Source organism: Hyperolius riggenbachi, chromosome 3 (assembly GCF_040937935.1).
Source record: "Hyperolius riggenbachi isolate aHypRig1 chromosome 3, aHypRig1.pri, whole genome shotgun sequence".
In the NCBI taxonomy this organism is placed as follows: Eukaryota; Metazoa; Chordata; class Amphibia; order Anura; family Hyperoliidae; genus Hyperolius; species Hyperolius riggenbachi.
This window is the reverse complement of record NC_090648.1, coordinates 201716384-201735861: the sequence shown is the minus strand read 5'-3', so window position 1 is coordinate 201735861 and position 19478 is coordinate 201716384. Positions and strand designations below refer to the sequence as shown.

At 41.5% G+C, this 19478-nt stretch overlaps 1 protein-coding gene across 1 annotated transcript in view; it reads right to left on the bottom strand.

The window, feature by feature from the left end:
• ENTREP2 (endosomal transmembrane epsin interactor 2) overlaps positions 1-19109 on the bottom strand; it is a 978998-nt gene extending 959889 nt beyond the window's left edge. Inside the window, exon 1 of the mRNA XM_068272537.1 lies at positions 17774-19109. Within this exon, the coding sequence (XP_068128638.1) occupies positions 17774-18001 (228 nt within the window). The 5' untranslated portion in view covers positions 18002-19109. The remainder of the gene's footprint in view (positions 1-17773) is intronic.
• Positions 19110-19478: the final 369 nt, after the last annotated feature.

Genomic DNA, 19478 nt, shown 5'->3' with positions numbered 1-19478 from the left:
CCCCACCTTTTCAAGAACTGTTTAAGCCTCTCCTATATCTCAAAGGCTGGACCAAGCTTATTTAGGGATGACCAGCTTATACAGTATTGCAAGATACTTCTCCTTTTTCAGCCATGTGACCTAAGACTCCAAGCCTTGGAGAACCACCATGACTAAGGTCTACAAGGAGAATTTTCAGCTTCTGGATCAATGTGCAGCCAGAGAGACTGCAGTTTGGACACCCATCCACTGATTCACTTATTTGCTGTCTGACTAGTGACAGCTCAATTCTGTCACTTTTCTGCTTGAGGGCTTACGGCGAGGTAGAAGGTTCTATGAGTATATTGAAGCCTTTCTGCTGAAACAGTTAGCCTTTTTGTACGTTGGTATGATAAACACAAGCCTGATCACTAAAGGGAACTGAAGTCTGCCAACCAGTACATTGGGATTGCCAAAGTAGACTGAGACCTGCCTGCCACTATTATTACAGCTGCAAATGCAAAGCAATAAACTTAACCAATGCCACAGGATCTTTGGTTCATCTTTCAGATGGAACTTTAATTGGTTGCTGTGGACAACTGCTCCTTTATTTTTTGAGCTTCTTATATCTTGACTTGCTATGATACCGGCAAAATTATTGTTACATTTTCATATTAAAAATGTTTAGAGCAATAAGTATCCATGAATGTATATTTTGATGTATCTCAAGCTTACAAATAGTAACTATTAAAAAAAACCTTCTCCATGTAAATCATTCCACTCTGTATTCCACACAAAAATAAATACCATAAGGAACCCATAGATGAATACTCTTTATGTGCCCTGATATCATTCTGTCATTAATCAATTATCTCTGATAGCTCTTAGTTCTGCACAATCTAGGGCAGTGGTGGCTAACCTTGGCACTCCAGCTGTGGTGGAACTACAAGTCCCATGCAGCATTCCAATACTCTGACAGCTCTAAGCATAATCCAGGGAGGCAGAGGCATGATGGGATTTGTAGTTTTGTCACAGCTGGAGTGCCAAGGTTAGCCATCACTGATCTAGGGTATAACATCCAATACTGTCTTAGAGATCTGGGCCCATATGCAATTAACTTTTTTTCCTGACTTTTCTCCTAGGTGATATTTTTACAGCTTGGCAATAAAAAGCCTTTTGAACCACCAGCAAGCATAAGAATACTTAAAATTTGTATAATACTTTTCCACCAATTTTAAGGTAATTTTTAGGTCAAATGCTTAAATGTTAAGTTAAAGAGAAAATGAAAAATGATCTCCTAGGAGAGAACATTGGAGAAAAAGTTAGTTGCATATGGGCCCTAGTGTGAATCCAAACCCTGCAGTGTGGCAATTCACTGGAATCCTTCAAAAATGTAGCACAAAAAATGTAGTTACTAGAACAAATTGTTGAATGACAGATATTTTTATACATAACTTTTGAATACTTCTTCCTGTGCTGCATTAAAGTGCTTTGTACAGCATTACAGTGCAAGGGAATTACAGAGCAATGACAGGAAACGTAATTCTAGCTTTCAATATAATTTTAACAGCAAACCAACATAAAATTGCATATGTGCGGTATCTCATGAAGTGCTTAGTCTTTGGGAGGATACTTATTTTCAAACAATTCAGGAGTGTTGAGTAAATGCCACCTTGTGATTAGGCTAATAAATTACTGATGTGTTTGTTTCTTTATTATAGCTACTTGTATCGGAAATACAGAGGCGCCAAATGGATAAAACAATGTTCGAAATAAAATTAGGGGAAGAGGTACTCACCTCCCCATAGAAGATTCAACGAGATAAAGATTTCAAAAGTATTCTTTAATAATGTACTACAATAATTGTGACACTATTTGTGGGACGCAGCTCACTTCCTCAGGCAGTGGAACAGGAGCAGCTGATCCGTTATCAAAGCGAGACAGACTCGCCACGCTTGCTTTGATAAAGGATCAGCTGCTCCTGTTCCACAGCCTGAGGAAGTGGGCTGTGTCCCACAAAATGCGTCACAATTATTTTAGTACATTATTAAAGAATACTTTAAGAGTACCTCTTCCCCTAATTTTAATTCAAACTTTGTTTTACCCTTTTGGCACCTCTGTGTTTCTGATACAAGTATCACTAGTCCATCATTAGTGGAGGAGTCTACACGTTTTTCCTGCCTACAGAGAGCGACATTTTAATCTACCCCGAGGGGACACGTCAGCAACCCACCAGTGTGATTATACTTTATATAGTTTTTCTTTTTACCATATTGGACTGAAATACTACACTATAGTGGGCTCTCGATTTCTCTATTATTTTTACATTACTATTATAGCTAGTATTAACTAAATGGGTTTTCCAAGAAAGTAACTGCAATATTGGCAAGGTAGATCGACTAGCAAAATTACAGTAGAATCAGTGATAGGTATTCTAGAGTTTATAAGCAACTTAGTATACTTTCCAACATCTGGTGGCCAAGATGGCAACCTTCTGAGAAACATTGCCAGAATTACTTCTATACACTTAAAGGAAGACCTTTTGCAGATATTATTCCTTAAAGTGTAACTGTCAGGCATAAAATCAAAAATCAACCTTTCATTTTTATCTGCTAAACAAGTAATAAGGATGCTAACCAAGCAATCCAAAAGTTAAAAATCACTATTACTTTTCTTGTTGATAAATAATCATTCCCCAGTTTACCACCTGACTCTTATTTGGTACATTGCCGCACAAAGGAAGTTGAAGGGTATGCTGGGTGGAAGCAGGAAATTTGGGCGCATGAGGCAGGTGGACAAAAAGGGCGCCGCCATTCACTCCCATAATAAATATCGTTTAAATCGGCGCCCAACAGGAAAAAAGGGCGCCGGAGAAAAATAACGTTTTAAAAGCGGCGCCCGGAGACTTTTAATGTTTTATAACTGTTTCTCATGATTACACATTATTTAATGATTTATAATTTTTAAAACATTATTTTTAAACGAAAAACAGTACAATATTTTTTAAAACATTACTTTTAAACGAAAAACCGTACAATTTTTTTTTTATTTTTTTTTTGCATTTTTAAACGAAAAACCGCACCATATTTTTTTAAAACGTTATTAATGCTTATCACAGGGGGGTCTAAGGTTTAGGCACTAACAGGGGGGTCTTAGGTTTAGGCACCAACAGGGGGGTCTTAGGGTTAGGCACCAACAGGGGGGTCTTAGGGTTAGGCACCAACAGGGGGGTCTTAGGGTTAGGTACCAACAGGGGGGTCTTAGGGTTAGGCACCAACAGGGGGGTCTTAGGTTTAGGCACCAACAGGACGGGTCTTAGGGTTAGGCACCAACAGGGGGGTCTTAGGGTTAGGCACCAACAGGGGGGTCTAGGGGTTAGGGATAGGTACAGGGAGGGTTCTGTGTGAGAGTAGGGTTAGGTATAGCTTTAGTAAAATTCTTATTAATGTTTTATAAAACGTTATTATAAATTTCAATTTTTCAACAGGGAAGATTAACGTTTTTAAAATTGCCGATTTTATACACATTATTTAATGATTTATAACTTTATAAAACATTATTTTTAAACGAAATATAACACAATTTTTTTTAAACGTTATTCATGATTATCTTTTAAAACCCTGCGCCCTTTTTTCCCGGCGCCCTTTTTTAACGTACGCATGCTGGGTTGTCTTTTTTTGTTTCTTTACTTTCCTATCAGACTTAACTAATGCAGCCTGATTGGCAGAAGCCTCTTTCCCTCCTGTTTTCCCCTCCCACACCTCCGTTCCACTCTGATTGGCCAATATTTCTCATTCTGAGACAATGTACTTTCTACACAAGAGCTGGGGGGGATGCCTGAAGACTGGGAGGAGGGCGGGCAATGCATACACAATCAGGAAGAGGAGAGTAAGGGAGGAAATTACATCAGGATTCGCTTCAAGATAAACACAGTTAAAATGAAGAATCTTAAGCAGGATTTTCTCTTTTTTTTACTATGGAAAGATCACTAAAATCAAAATGTGGACAGTGCAATACATATGTTATGTAAGTAGAGCAAATATTTATCTACTTATATATGTGTTGGTTTTTTTCTGAGATAGTGTGCTGACAGCTCCTCTTTAACACATGAGACTCCATCAAGAGCTAGAAAAAAATCTTAAAGTTCCTACTGAACATTGCCAAGACCTTAATTCCTTGCCTCTAAAAAATTACAAAATGAAAAACAATTTTACTCTTTGAGACCCATTCCTTTAGAGGTAAATGGCTGGGCATTATTTTGCCATGCGAACTTAGACAACAGGAGGTCTTGGCTCAGAAGCTGAACTAGAGATAAACTACTAGGCAAAAGTAACAGTCCAAACCTGACACAAATTGCTAGTGTAGAACAGCCCTTTTTAAGGACATTATAGCCTATTGATTTCTATTACTGCCTTCAGAAGATGTGGGAGGTGTAGATTAATGTCAAAGATTAGAACAAATGGTGAAACTTTTTTTGATTACTATACCCAGAGGAAAGGGGTAACTTGCTCATTTCATCATGAAGTCTTTTTTAACCTTTGATTTATTTGCTTCTATTTTTGTATCATTATGTATAGAAATGTATTATCTATTTATTACTGTATGCATCGTAATTCAGGCCTGTCAGCATCTTCACTTACCCACAGACTGATGGAGAGTTCCAGAATACTTAAATCTGAATTTCCTGTTGAGGCTGATCTGGCCAGTGATTCTTGTTGGCGTGGTATGCTTTGTGAAAGATTCCCATTAGTTTAAATAAATGGACAAATGGGAAGACGCAGATATAAATGTAATGATGCTTATTCCAGGGTTCATAACCAGTGATGTGGTGGGAAATGATGGTGTAGACTGTAATCCAAAGGAGGGCTCTCCAATCAAGACTTTGCAAAAAGACCCTCACAGAATTTCTGTCTTGTATCACATTTTCAATAAAGGATTTTATCATGATATCTGTGTATTTTATTTCTTCGTCTTTGTTTTGCACTTAACAGTTTCTGTGAATGAGTATGGAGTGCTAATATTCCCCTGTTCTCATATACCTGAGTTGAGGTGGACATCTTGGTGTCTTTTATCAAAAAGGGCACCCAAGTCCACCACAAGTCCCCATCCATACCTATAATCCCACCTCCTTCTGAAGGTTCAGCAAGTGGGGAAGAGTCCCTTGTCCTTGTCATTGGAGAAGGATGTTTTGCAAGTTATGTTCCAATGTGGGCTGTCACTGATCAAAATGTCAAGACCTATACTATGTGTCTCAGCTTTTCTGACCAATACCGGCTAAAGAGGGATGAAAAGTTCAAAATGCCTGTAACAGTTTGTGTCTAGGGGGTGGAGGGGCACACATTTATTTATATCTACTTTCTTCTTCTAAAGTTCTAAAAAATGTTGTATTTTGCAGTACTTTTTTCAGAAGCGAGCTTTGGAGTTCTAAGCTCACCAGAAGAAAATTCTGGTGCTTCTTTTTCTCCATAACGTAACTGGACATCTGTAACATTACTTCTGAGAAGATCCATTTACGTGCTGCTCAGATGCAAATTTTAGAGGAAGTATAACCAGCCTTCCAACATGTCACCATCATTCACCCTTTTATAAGATGCAGTCCCCTTCACCCATCAGTAAGCTGAACACTATTTTTCACCATTTAGAAAGCCTGACACAATCCTTTACACCTCAATAAGCCGAAAAGGTCTCCCTACACATGTCAATATTTCCAGTTTAATTGTATTGAATGGCTGAGGGGAAGAGCGGCAGCAGAATTGATAGCTGCATATGGATGTACCCTATCAAGCAGTACAAAGTTTGGGGGAGTAGGAGTACAATTTATTTGCATTCAGATTTCTGCTGGGCAAGATAGTACTTTGATCGCTACCACCCAACTGATTTCTGAACAGGAAGTGACTGATCAGCTGACAAATCAGCCATATGGATCTGTGTATGTTTAGCGTAAAACTATCCTTAACCCTTCAATAAACTTTCCTTTAAATACCTTAACATTACCATTAATTTTCACACTGCTCTTAGACCAGCCTTCCTAACTTATCAGTGTGATACTACAGGAAAATGAACTCTAGATTCCTTCTAGATGCCTACAAATACAAAGAGCCCATGTCACACAGATACGCTGTCACCCTCCACGGAACAGAACACTCACGGAGCAACTGTTCAGACACATTTGTTTCATCATGTCATAATAGCATTGTGACCACTATTGCGCCTACAAATTGTAGCTGCACTCTGCATAGCCAGCGGCGTCTGCGCTCATTAAAGTGGAATACAACCCAGCATTTCATCTTTGCTCTAAAACATTATTTACAGCATATTATATGCAACCAGCATTTTTTTTTTTACTAGAACAGCATTCGAAAGGTTACACACAGAGCTTGAAGGTTCAGTGCAGTAAAATGTGGACCCATCCAAAGTAGTAGATTATGTTATTTTGTGTTTACTTAAAGAGGAACTTCAGCCTAAACAAACATACTGTCATTAAGTTACATTAGTTATGTTAATTAAAATAGATAGGTAATATAATGTCTTACCCACCTTGTTTTAAAAGAACAGGCAAATGTTTGATTTCATGAGGGTAGCCATCTTTTTGGTTGAAAGGAGGTGACAGGGAGCATGAGACACAGTTCCAACTGTCCTGTGTGCTGATCACCCCTCCCAGTTGCTAGGCAATGTGAATAACAGCATAGGAAATACCATCATGCTTTGTACAGCATCAGGGAAAAAAGCCCGGACAGTTTTGTTTGATGGGGCGGAGCTTAAGCTTTTTTGCAGCTAAAAATAAGGCTTATGTAAGAAAAACAAAGTTCTGGTGCTCTGAAACTGTTAAAGAAACACCAAGCCTTTCCAGTGCTGCTGAGTAGCTTTTTAGTCTGGAGATTCACTTTAAATGTATCAAGTGAGGAATGCGACACATTCTGTGACTGTGGGGAAGCAGCTCGACACAGACAGAGAGTCAAAGCATGTCTGCCTTCAATACATAACGAATAAAACCAGTTATTAATAAAATGAAAAGTCAGCTCACAAAGCAAAAAACTGTACTTTTAGGAACCTATAATCTCTAAATAAATAATAATACTTATGCACAAAAGCAAATATGATAACCGTATGGCATATAAAAAGTAGGAAAACATGTTTTTATTGAATATTATGTCAGAGTTTTAAACGGCTTTAAAGAGACTCCGTAACAAAAATTGCATCCTGTTTTTTATCATCCTACAAGTTCCAAAAGCTATTCTAATGTGTTCTGGCTTACTGCAGCACTTTCTGCTATCACAGTTTCTGTAATAAATCAATGTATCTTTCCCCTGTCAGACTTGTCGGCCTGTGTCTGGAAGGCTGCCAAGTTCTTCAGTGTTGTGGTTCTGCTATGAACTCCCCCTTTCAGGCCCTCTATGCACACTGCCTGTGTATTATTTAGATTAGGGCAGCTTCTCTCTTTTCTCTTATCTTTTACAAGCTGGATAAATCGCCCTTCGAGCTTGCTGGGCTTTCACATACTGAGGAATTATAGACAAGGGCAAAGCTGTTTGCAGGAAGAAAAGAGCAGCCTGAAACTTCAGTGCATGAGAGATGCAGGGGGAAAGAAACACACAAATGATCTCTTGAGATTCAAAAGGAAGGCTGTATACAGCCTGATTGTGTATGGATGTATTTTCTATGTGTGGACATACTGTACATCAACCTACTTCCTGTTTTGGTGGCCATTTTGTTTGTTTACAAACAAACTTTTTAAAACTGTTTTTGACTACTTTTAATGCGGCGAGGAGCGGCGAAATTGTGACAGAGGGTAATAGGAGATGTCCCCTAACGCACTGGTATGTTTACTTTTGTGTGATTTTAACAATACAGATTCTCTTTAAACAACGGGCCCCCCCAGCTCCCAAATGTCCCCGTTGCCGATATTGCGATGGGCCCCCACATTTATGCGGCGTCTCTGGTGCCCAAATGTCCTGCTTCTGATAAATCACCCTAGCTGCATAAAGGGTGTACAACTTTTATACTGGTTCAGAACTTCTCAGCTGTGAAATGATGGAGAAGCACAGTGATTCTTACCATTCTTAATGACAAAAAGAAGAGCATAATATCAAATATACCCAAATAACACCCTTCCTGGTGGCCCACGTTAGCTGTAAATTGCGCTTCAGGTAGATTTTCAAACTGTTTTATAATATCTATGAAGCATAAGCAGTGATAGAGCTTTGAAGTGATCTCCAATAAGAGTGTCACTTATCTATAAACTTAAAAAAACAAGGAATGAAAAGAGATTCACCAAAGTACTGCCTTTCAAACAAAAATCCAATCTAACAGGAACAAATGCCTTTTTTAGTTTTAAACCCCTAATGCCTTTGTATCTCTCATACATATGCTTTGTATAACCTTGTTTAAAGGCTTTATTTCTCAAATAGTGAGTTCCACGTTCTGTGAAGTTTGCTGATGTGAACAGGAATACAGAGGAGCAAATGACTGACACAAAGACCTGAGATTCCTGATGAAAGTTCCATAGTTCTCCCTGCAGGAATTACACACGGCAGGAACCCGTCTGTAGACAGCTCTGTGAACTCTGAGGAGAAGAAATGCTTGGGCAATCTGCGAGGGAAAGGTTCAGAGCTCTGCTTTGCTAGAGGTAAGCTGCCCTTGTCCTTGAAGCATCTGCAGCAGATTGGCTGTCTGCTCTATAGAGCCCCTCAAGGGAAGGACATGATCACAGCTCATTTTCATCTTTCACTGAAGTAGTTTGTGTTGCAGAGTCAGTAAAAGAAAGAGTTACAGAACTGTTGATTTATGCAAAGTCAGCAAAAGATTACTTTTTTTGTTTTGTTTAAAGGGGAACTATAAGCAAATAAAAATATATTCTGCTAATCATGGCTTAAGTACCCTATATTATTTATATTATGAGTCATGAATAAACATATGCAAAACAATTACACTATTTATTCCTAAAGTATTAGTGCATATAGAGTGCACAAGCTGGTTTCAACAGAAATTCCACTTTCAGTAGGACTGTGCCATTAGCCAAAATCCAGTCTTCATAACAGTAGACACATAACTTGTATGGAAGCCCTCCTGTTGTCTCTCACCTACCTCAGTGACTTTTCACTCAGCCAGCACTGTAGTATCTTACTAGACCACACCCCCTGTTTGGCTCTGTACACATAGACTGTTGCATATAGATCCAGTCTCAGAAAGGGGTGGGGCACAACTGAAAAACTGGTGGATGCTTGACCACTGCATAGGCCATGGGTTGGCAGGAAGGTGGCAGGGAAGTTAAAGAGGAACTCCAGTGAAAATAATGTAATTTTAAAAAAGTGCTTCATTTTTACAATAATTATGTATAAATGATTTAGTCAGTGTTTGCCCATTGTAAAATATTTTAAATCCCTGATTTATATTCTGACATTTATCACATGGTGACGTTTTTACTGCTGGCAAGTGATATAGCTGCTGCTTGCTGTTATGGCAGTTGGAAACAGCTGTAAAGAGCTATTTCCCACAATCTACAAGGTTCACAGACAGGAAAATGCCAAGAGTACGTACTTAGAATTTCTTTGTGGGAGGGGTTTCACCACAATATCAGCCATACAGCGCCCCCTAATGGTCTGTTTGTGAAAAGGAATAGAGTTCTCATGTAAAAGGGGGTATCAGCTACTGATTGGGATAAAGTTTGTGTTAATCCTATTATAGAAATCCATGATTTCTTTAGATGCCATTCTATCCACAATCAGTGTACAGATGAAAGCCAAACAACACATTCAGCCATGGAGAGGGGAGAGGGGTGGATGGGAGGAATGAGCAAAATTGTCCTAAAATTGCTTGTAGCATAAACAAGCAGTCAGCCTAGTGTAATCCAACTCAGTTGACGGCTGAGTAAGAAGAGGATGGCAACATTAGGGTGTTTAGGGTGAAACAATCGTGTGTGTAGGGATCTACACAAGTTGCTTCAGATAATTAAAACCTAGTGTGTATGCATATATTTGCTTTAATTAATAACTAGCATAGTACAACACCTAAATACCTCCCCTTATTTTGCTTAACCCTGAGGCCCACTAATCATTACTGACTGTGACAGGTAAGGTAGCTGATGCCCTGTCAGCTACCATATGTCAGGGTAATAAAAACTCTGCCTAGAATCTCTCTGGTGTGCACAATGTTGTCAATTAGCAGAGATCTTTTAATTTATCCTGTTATGCACACTCAGGAGCCCAGAGGTAGCATTTGTTATCATTAGGTCTTGCAGATGACTTAGGAAAAGCCGGGTAGGAACACCAAACAGGTTAGTGACACTATAAAAAGCATACAGCTGCAGCAGACACACTCTGCACCAATGATGCCCTTATCACCTCAAAATGGTCCCTAGTATATGATCCCACTAGACTGTAGGACCCAGGGGTCTGGTGCCCACAGTAGGCTGTGCCCTACTTATTTTCTCACTGCAAGGCATTCCTCTCCCCGCCAAATTGGTTCCTGAACTTTACACAGCAGATGGCATCTCTAGTGAACTGAATGGTAAGACTTTCTACCATCTAAAGGCCAGCACCATCTAGTGGCCACAGAGAAGTAAATTATGGTAAATAAATGTTACTGCTGTTTGGCTGCATGTGTTGCTTTGGACTTGGGTTCACACATACAGTATAGTTACATTGTTTAGCCTGAGCTTACCCTTTAGTATCTAAACCTTGAATATACCACTCTTGCCCAGAACAAAAACATAGAAACCTGGTGATATATATCAGTATTCAAACAAACAAATAACAAACAAACAAACACAGAACCCTTATATCGCGCTTTTCTCCTGGCGGACTCAAAGCGCCAGAGCTGCAGCCACTAGGGCGCGCTCTATAGGCAGTAGCAGTGTTAGGGAGGCTTGCCAAAGGTCTCCCACTGAATAGGTGCTGGCTTACTGAACAGGCCGAGCCGAGATTAGAACCCTGGTCTCCTGTGTCAGAGGCAGAGTCCTTAACCATTACTCCATTCAGCCACATTTTTGAGATGCTATTTCTCCAGAACTGTTGTGTTTTTTTCCACTCATTCACAAATTCTGATAGTATCCTCAACCTATGATCCTGTTTAAGGGCATTTGCATTATGATTTTAGTTGGGCTTTAAATGTGTTTCCTGCTTGCATCAGACTCACAAAAAGACTAAGGGCTCGATTCACAAAGCGGTGATAACCCAGTTAAAGACTTTAGGCGTGATAACCATTTTTATCATGCCTAAACTCAGTTTAGGCATGATAAGTTTAGGCATGCTAAGTTTAGATAAGTTTAGATTGCGCGCAAATTCCCGCGCGCAAAGCAGCGCCATTAAACTCTATGCAAAGTGCACCAGACTTTGCTAGCGCAAAACTTTTGATCAGCTGTGCACTGCGGTGCTAGCCCAGTTGGTGCTTAAACTTATCACACCTAAAAACTTATCACACCTAAACTTATCACACCTAAACTTATCATGCCTAAACAGAGTTTAGGCGTGATAAAGGGCTTTTCACCACGGTGCTAACTGTTAGCACCGCTTTGTGAATCAGGCCCTAATTCTGATCATTAACACACTGTCATAAAACTTCAACCATCTAATGATATTGATCTGTGTTAGTAAAATAAGCTCTGGGCTTCTTTTATGTGTACTAGTAACACTTTAGAGATCCTATTTTGTATTAGGCCTAAAGGAAAAATCTATAAGATTTTTACATTTTTCTCTTTCACCTGTATTAACCACTTCAGCCTTCAGTCGTTTTCACTTTATGCATCCGAGCAATGTTCACCTCCCATTCATTAGCCTATAACTTTATCACTACTTATCACAATGAACTGATCTATGTCTCGTTTTTTCCACCACCAATTAGGCTTTCTTTGGGGGGTACATTTTGCTAAGAGCCACTTTACTGTAAATGCATTTTAACAGGAAGAATAAGGAAAAAACGGAAAAAATGCATTATTTCTCAGTTTTTGCCCATTATAGTTTTAAAATAATACATGCCTCCACAATTAAAACTCATGTATTGTATGTGCCCATTTCTCCCGGTTATTACACCGTTTTAATTATGTCCCTATCACAATGTATGGCGACAATATTTTACTTGGAAATAAAAGTGCATTTTTTCCGTTTTGCATCCATCACTATTTACAAGCTTATAATTAAAAAAAAATAGAAATATTTAATGTTTACATAGATATTTAAAAAGTTTAGACCCTTAGGTAAATATTTATGTGGTTTTTTTTTTTATTGTAATGTATTTTTTTTATTAATAAACATTTGATGTGGGTATTTTTGGGAGGGTGGGATGCAAATCAATTTTTTTTGTACATATTGGTCTATTTTTAAATTTTTTTTTTGCATTTTCATGCAGTTAGCTTTTTGGCCACAAGATGGCAGCCATGAGTTTGTTTACAATGACGTCACTCTAAGCATAACAGGGACGCTTAGAGTGACGTCGGGGGAAATAGAAACAGAAAAACCTCAGCTTCCGTGCGAAGCTGAAAGTTTTTCTCGGGGGGAGAGCAATCAGTGATCGGGCACCATAGCCCGATTCACTGATTGCCTGGCTAGCGAACCGCGGGTCGGGAGTGCGCATGCACGCGCACGATCGGCCGCGGGGGCGCGCGGCAGCGCACATGGCCTCCTGGGCGTAGCTAGTACATCCAGGAGGCCAAAGTAGTTAATTAGACCTACGCTGGCCTTTCACTGATATGGAAATAACTCCTCTCCAGATACATGCTTTGTGTTCAGTGTGCGCTGAAGTGTTGACAAGAGCATGCAATACAAGTGATAGAGACCGAGAGTGAGGACTGCTGGATATAGATAGTAGCACTGCTGTCAAGTGATGTCCGGTTCATGAGTGATTGGTTCATTTGAGCCGGTTCTTTCCTGTGAGTTGAGTGATCCGACTAATCACACTGAACCAAATCAGTTCAGTGGATGAGACAGGAACTGCAGCTGCACAGGGTCCTTTTCCACTGCAAAACGCTTTTGACCAATTTTGATGTGCGTTTTTTATGCACTTACGTTTTTCTGATTGGCAAGTGTTGTCTTGATTTTTGAAAATAGATACTAGCGGTTAAATTAATACAAAACGCAAATGCATTTTTTATGCGTTCCTATACTTTACAGTAAAATGCAAAACACATCATAATCGCACAGATATGTGTTTGTGTTTTTTTAAAAATCGGAACACAGCAGTGGAAAAGGCCACCCAGGATTATTACTTTAAACAGGCTGCACGTTTTTTTGGCAAAAACGCAGCTAGTGGAAAAGGACTATGACACACACAGCTGAAGGAGAAGGAGCCAGGAGTAGGAATAATAGATGTCTAGGCCAATTAGCAGGGGAGGGGAGTGACTAGCAAGGAGTAACTGCTAGCCACACCCTCCCCAGTGACATCAATCAAATGATTTGGTTCATGATCCGGTTCTATTTAATGAATTGAAGCGAATTAATTGATTCATTGAAAAGAGCCGGACTTCCCATCACTACTGCTGTCCTAACTATGAATATAGACACACCCCTGGCAGGGAGAGGAGGCTGGACCTCAGGAAAGGAAGTCACACCCTCCACTACATAAGAAAAAAAATGCAATACAATACAAAATATAAGGCTGTATTTCCACTGGGTGCCACTTCCAAATTGGACGCGGCACCCATGCCGCTGTGGAGCCGAATCTCTTTAGCCATGCCATGCACAGCTGCAGTGATTCAGATGCGTGCTACAGAGAACTGTAGCTTGCCATGCAGAATCGCACCGGAATGTCATTCAGAAGGTGCTGGTGTCTGAATAGACAGTGTTTCCCCGTCTGGCTCGTATGCGGGGAAACGCTGTGTATTCGGATACAATGGAAATAGGTCCTAAGGACCCTTCCGCACTGTATGCACTTCAATCTGATTTTTAAAAGCGCATGGATTTTGCCAATCGCAATGCACCATGATTAACATAGTAATCCCAGTGCCCTGTACAGAGTGGTGTGATCCGTTTTTAACCTACTCGCAAACGTAATGCATGCTGTGTTTGCAATTAAGTTAAATGAACGGGAGTGCATGCAAATCTCCTAGCACAGTGTTATGAAATTTGCTATGCAATTTCCCATTTGTAAAAACCTCCTGTGGATTTTTTTTCCAAGTTGGGAAATGCAATCGTGCCCACCAATCACACTCCTAACTGTATTGAAATGCGCACTCAAAAACGTGAAAATTGAGATCGTAGCACACCAGGATTGCAATTTTCGGTATGAAAACATCCTTAGGAACGCTGAAAGCTACTGTTAAACTAGTCAGCCCTATGTTTGTTTTTTGTGTTTGGTTGTAATGGGGCTTTACGTCATCCAGAACCCATGTAAGTATATGTACACTAATACTTTCATGACACTGGTGAAGCTCACATTACATCATTCAGATTATATGAAATGTATGGGATGCTGTCATAACCTGTTATGCCAGTGTAGTTTTCAGGAAATTCTACAGACACTAATAAAAGAGCTGTATTATGTGGCTAATATTCAGTAACTGGAGAAAGCTTTACTTAAGGCACCGGTATTTCTTGATAAGAAGAGTATTAAAAGATTAAGAGATATGACTGCAAATAAATCATCCTGATAGATTTGTTGTTGATGCGGAAGACCTGTGTCAATGCCCAAGGCAAATCATTCTATATCTCTTGATTGCAGAACAAGAGACTTAACAGGAAGCTCTATAGGACATGGGCAACTAAAGATGATAACAGAAAACACCAAGATAACACAGTGCTATTACCGTGCAATAGACAGGACAGTTACACCATTTCCAATTCTTGCTTTGCATGTGTACAGATTATCAAGAACAGGCTAAAAGGGTAACCATACAGGTTTTGAAAATGACATGTCCATTGGTGCCAGTAGTTGTGTGGGTTTGAGGGATGACTTAAGAATTATTGGCAGAACACAATACACATCAACCATGCAAGTGCTAAGTGGCTCTTTGGTAAACCTTACAGATAATATGGGGGTTTACACCAAACTTAAGAAACATGAATACTGGAATTTTACCAAAAGAAAAAATATTTTCTTGTCCACCGAATGGCAGATGCAACCCTGGTGTGTAGTCAATGTGTTTAGCTTTGCTTACATAGTAGTCAGTCAGTCACAGGAGAGTAAATGGCATGAGCTCCAAGCCGCCTGTTGAAACTCTAGTCTTTTTTTCAATGCTAAGAGGCATTACTGAGTGAGACACAGACATAATAACTTGGTTATGACTTATGGTTGTATAATGTACTCTAGTGCTTCTGAGACACACTGATGTCCTGGCCACAGTTCAGAGCCAGACATAGTGCCCTATCCAAGGTTATGTGTGAATTGCTCATGTGAATTAAAGGAACAGACCGTGCCTTGCAAGAACCTAGGGGACCCTCACTCAGTGGCTAGTAAGAATGGAATAGACCTTGCCTTTTAAGGACCTAGGGACCCTCAATGACATAGAAGGATGGAAGACCTTGCCTTGCCAGGACCTGGGGACCCTCAGTGGCTGTAAGAATTGAAGACCTTGCCTTGCAAGGACCTATGGACCCTCACTTAGTGGGCAGGTAAGAAAGGAAGAAACCATGCCTTGCAAGGACCTAGGGACCTTAGTGGCATGTAAGAATGGAAGACCTTGACTTGCAAGGACCTAGGGACCCTCACTTAGTGGGTATGTAAGAATGGAATAAACCACACCTTTGCAAGGAGCTAGGGACCCTCAGTGGCATGTAAGGATGGAAGACCTCGCCTTGCAAGGAGCTAGGAACCCTCACTTGGAGGCATGTAATATCTTAAATCCAACAACAGCAAATTTGACAGAGGAAAGAAATAACAGAAATTACTGTTGATCCTGCTAACTTCTGAAATCAAATTGCATGGTGATATATTTTCAGATAAGACAATATAACTAATAATATTTAGCTCAAAAGCCTAAATCATTAGATTAGTGATGTCGGTGATGGTTTCCCCCTAAAATTTGTCACACAGGTATAATTTTATTGATCTGCTGCTCATTAATTCCTATTGTGAAATCAGTGGTGTATAACAGTACAGCGAGCCCCTTCAAGCTCTGATCACTTGTACTCTGCACCTCACATAATCAACAAGAGCTGAAATATTATCAAAGGTAAAGAGTAATTGGCTGCATAATATCTCTTTTACTACAGACAAATGATTGAACACCATTATTGGCTGATGAACCTTTCATGTCCTAAGTTCAAATGTTATTTGTAGCAGTCACTCAGCAACTAAAGTAGGCAGGAAGCATTTGGACATTATTGTACTTCTGTATAAAAACCTGCACACGCCACAAATATTTTGACAACAGCAATCTCAAATCTCAAAAAATAATTTCCATATGATGAGCACAGGAGAGGCATACTATACATAGACAGACACTTGCTAGAGTCAAAGCTAGCTTGCTAATAAAGCAAGGATCTCTTCCAGTAGTACATCCCATGAGGACAAATACAGCATAAAGTCGTCAAAACAATGTCTTGGGCTAATCTAGTGCAGATCTAGCAATACTACATCATGATCTACAGCGTCACTAGGAAAGACTTTCAAATGCCCTAGGCTCCATACACTGTCTGGTCTGTGCTGGAGGATGGAGGACTTCTGGCAGGTCCCACCACTGTCATTCATTACAGGCAGCCACACATATGTGCTGGAAGATGGAGCACCCACATGCAGGATCCTCTGGCAGGTCCCACCACTGTCATTCATTACAGGTAGCCACACATATGTGCTGGAGGATTAAGCACTCACATGCAGGATCCTCTGGCAGGTCCCACCACTGTCATTCATTACGGGCAGCCAGCCACACATATGTGCTGGAAGATGGAGCACCCACACAGGGACGGATCAAGACCAAGTTGCGCCTGGAGCAAGGTCAGGTTTTCGCGCCTAAAGGTCAGGTTTTGGCGCCTAAACTGCCATTCATTTTGCCCCCTTTTTAAGAATTCAACAAACTGCGCCTGGGGCAAGATACCCTCCTGCCCCCCTAGATCCGTCCCTGCACCCACATGCAGGACCCTCTGACAGGTGTCCACACTGTTATTCATTACAGCCAGCCACACATATGTGTTGGAGGATGAAGCAATCCTATGCAGGACTTCTGGCAGGTCCCACCACTGTGATTCATTGCATGTAGGACTTCTGACAGGTCCAACCACTGTCATTCATTGCAGCCACACATATGTGCTGGAGGATGGAGCCATCACATGCAGGTTCTCTGACAGGTCTCACCATTGTCATCCATTTCAGTCACACAGGTGTTGGAGGGTGGAGAACTCACCTGCAGGACCTGTGGCAGGTCCTACCACTGTTATTTATTGTATATGGGACTATTGTATATGAGACTTCTACCAGTTCCCACCACTCTCATTCATTGCAGCCACACAGGTGTTGGGGAATGGGACACTCACGTGCAAGACCTCTAGTCCCATCACTGTCATTCATGACAGCCATATATATGTGCTGGAGAATGGAGCACTTTCATGCAGGACTTCTGCCAGGTCCCACCACTGTCATTCATTGCACGCAGGACCTCTGACAGGTCCCACCACTGCCATTCATTGCATGCAGGACATCTGACAGATCCCACCACTGCCATTCATTGCATGCAGGACCTCTGACAGGTCCCACCACTGTCATTCATTGCATGCAGGACCTCTGACAGATCCCATCACTGCCATTTATTGCATGCAGGACCTCTGGCAGGACCCACCACTGTCATTCATTGCATGCAGGACCTCTGGCAGGTCCCACCATTGCCATTCATCACAGCCACACATTCAACTGGTACAAGGCTTGCAATGACAGAAACACAAGATCCACTCACCGAGAAGCCAGCCCAGAACGGACACGAGTGCCTGACCCTGGCAGACGTGGTGAGTGCCAGAGCTGCAAAGCTGACAGCCACGATGAGACAGCCGAGCACCATCTGCGAGACCCCCAGAGACAGCATGATGCGGGAGCGGGTGCGGTACTCCCGGAGCCGAGACAGGCTGCGGGAGAGAGCCGCGGGGCTCAGAGCGCGGCTACCTGGAAGGGCATTTAGGGGCATCATGGAAGATAAATCCAGCGGAAGATCTTCCTTCTAGTAGTTATCGATAATAAGTTGTTGCTTCCAATGATCTTCCAGCTACTGTACACCAACAGGACGGGGGGAGATATTCCAAATGTAACGACCAACACCAAGCCTGCTCAAGGTTACTGTAACAATGCCAAGTTCATTGAGAAGAAAGTGACCTGCTCCTAAACACAGGGCTGTGTGACAGAGGACGCTCAGGAATAACACCCGGGGGCAGGAGAGCATTGGTTGTAAGTGATGAGTGTAGCCGATGCCGATACACAGGTACTAGGTGACTGGCTCAGGAGTGTTGTGGTCCAAGGTGATGGATATAGTAGTGCTCTGTGTGTCTCCTAGCACGATCGCTGTCACTTCCCAGAGAATGGGGGAGAGTATGGAGAGCAGGCTGCTCTCAGCATGCAGTGATCCTAGAGACGTGGTAACTATCAGGCAGAGACAGGTCCTCATATGTACTGCTCCTGATGATGATGCTGATCAGATGATGCCTTCCATAAATGACATTTGTCCTGACGCCAGCCAGGTATCATCGCCTGTACATCCTCCTCTCTGCTCCACAGAGCCGATCTCAGATACTCAGCTGTATCCCGGGGACATCGGTCCAGCTGTGCCAGTATAGAACTCAAGGGCAAGTTGGACAAGCAGCCTTCCTCGGCATCACCATGTTTACTGCTGGGGATCAAAGCTCAGAGCGCGAGTGTCAGGGGAGCAGGCAGCCCCAGCTAGCCAGCAGAGAGTGGTGCTGAAGTCACTTCTAGCTGGAGGAACACGGGGAGATTGCTGGCCGGGGGTCTGTGCTGCCTGTGCTCAGATGTGATCTGGCTGCTGGAGGAGGTGATTGAAAGTCCCGTGTATCAGTGCTTTCCCTGGTGATAGCCAACGCCAGACTGCTCTGCAAATAAATGCAACTCCTCCAGTGTACTGTCAAGAGGGGAGGGGGATCAGGATAATAATAACCCCTTGCATTCTGTGCAGTATCCCAGCTGTGCTCCACTCCTGGTGCCTGTCACTACAGCGTGCAGCCAGTAGCATGGACTACTGACTGACTGATGAGCATCTGATGCCTGCTGCTACCTCCAGCACTATCCATTCACTAACCCAGACCCTCTCCTGCCTCGCAATTGAATTAGCCACTCGCTGCTAACTCTTCTCCCCAAACAGCGTGTATAATACTATCTGTACTACTCATCGCCTAGAACTCCTCCTTCCCTATTAACCCTTGCTGGTGTGTCTATGCCTTGTACAGCTATATTCTCTCTGATCCATTAATCCTTTATCTCAGCAACATGCATGTACACTGCACATAGCAATAACAGAGAGAACACAGCATTCCCTATTGGAGGATGGAACAGGACTGTATTATAGGCTGCTCTCACAGCACCTACTACAAGTTTCATTGTATTGTTTTTATGTCACAAAGAAGTGGTACATAAGCCTGATTTTATAACAGCAGGTG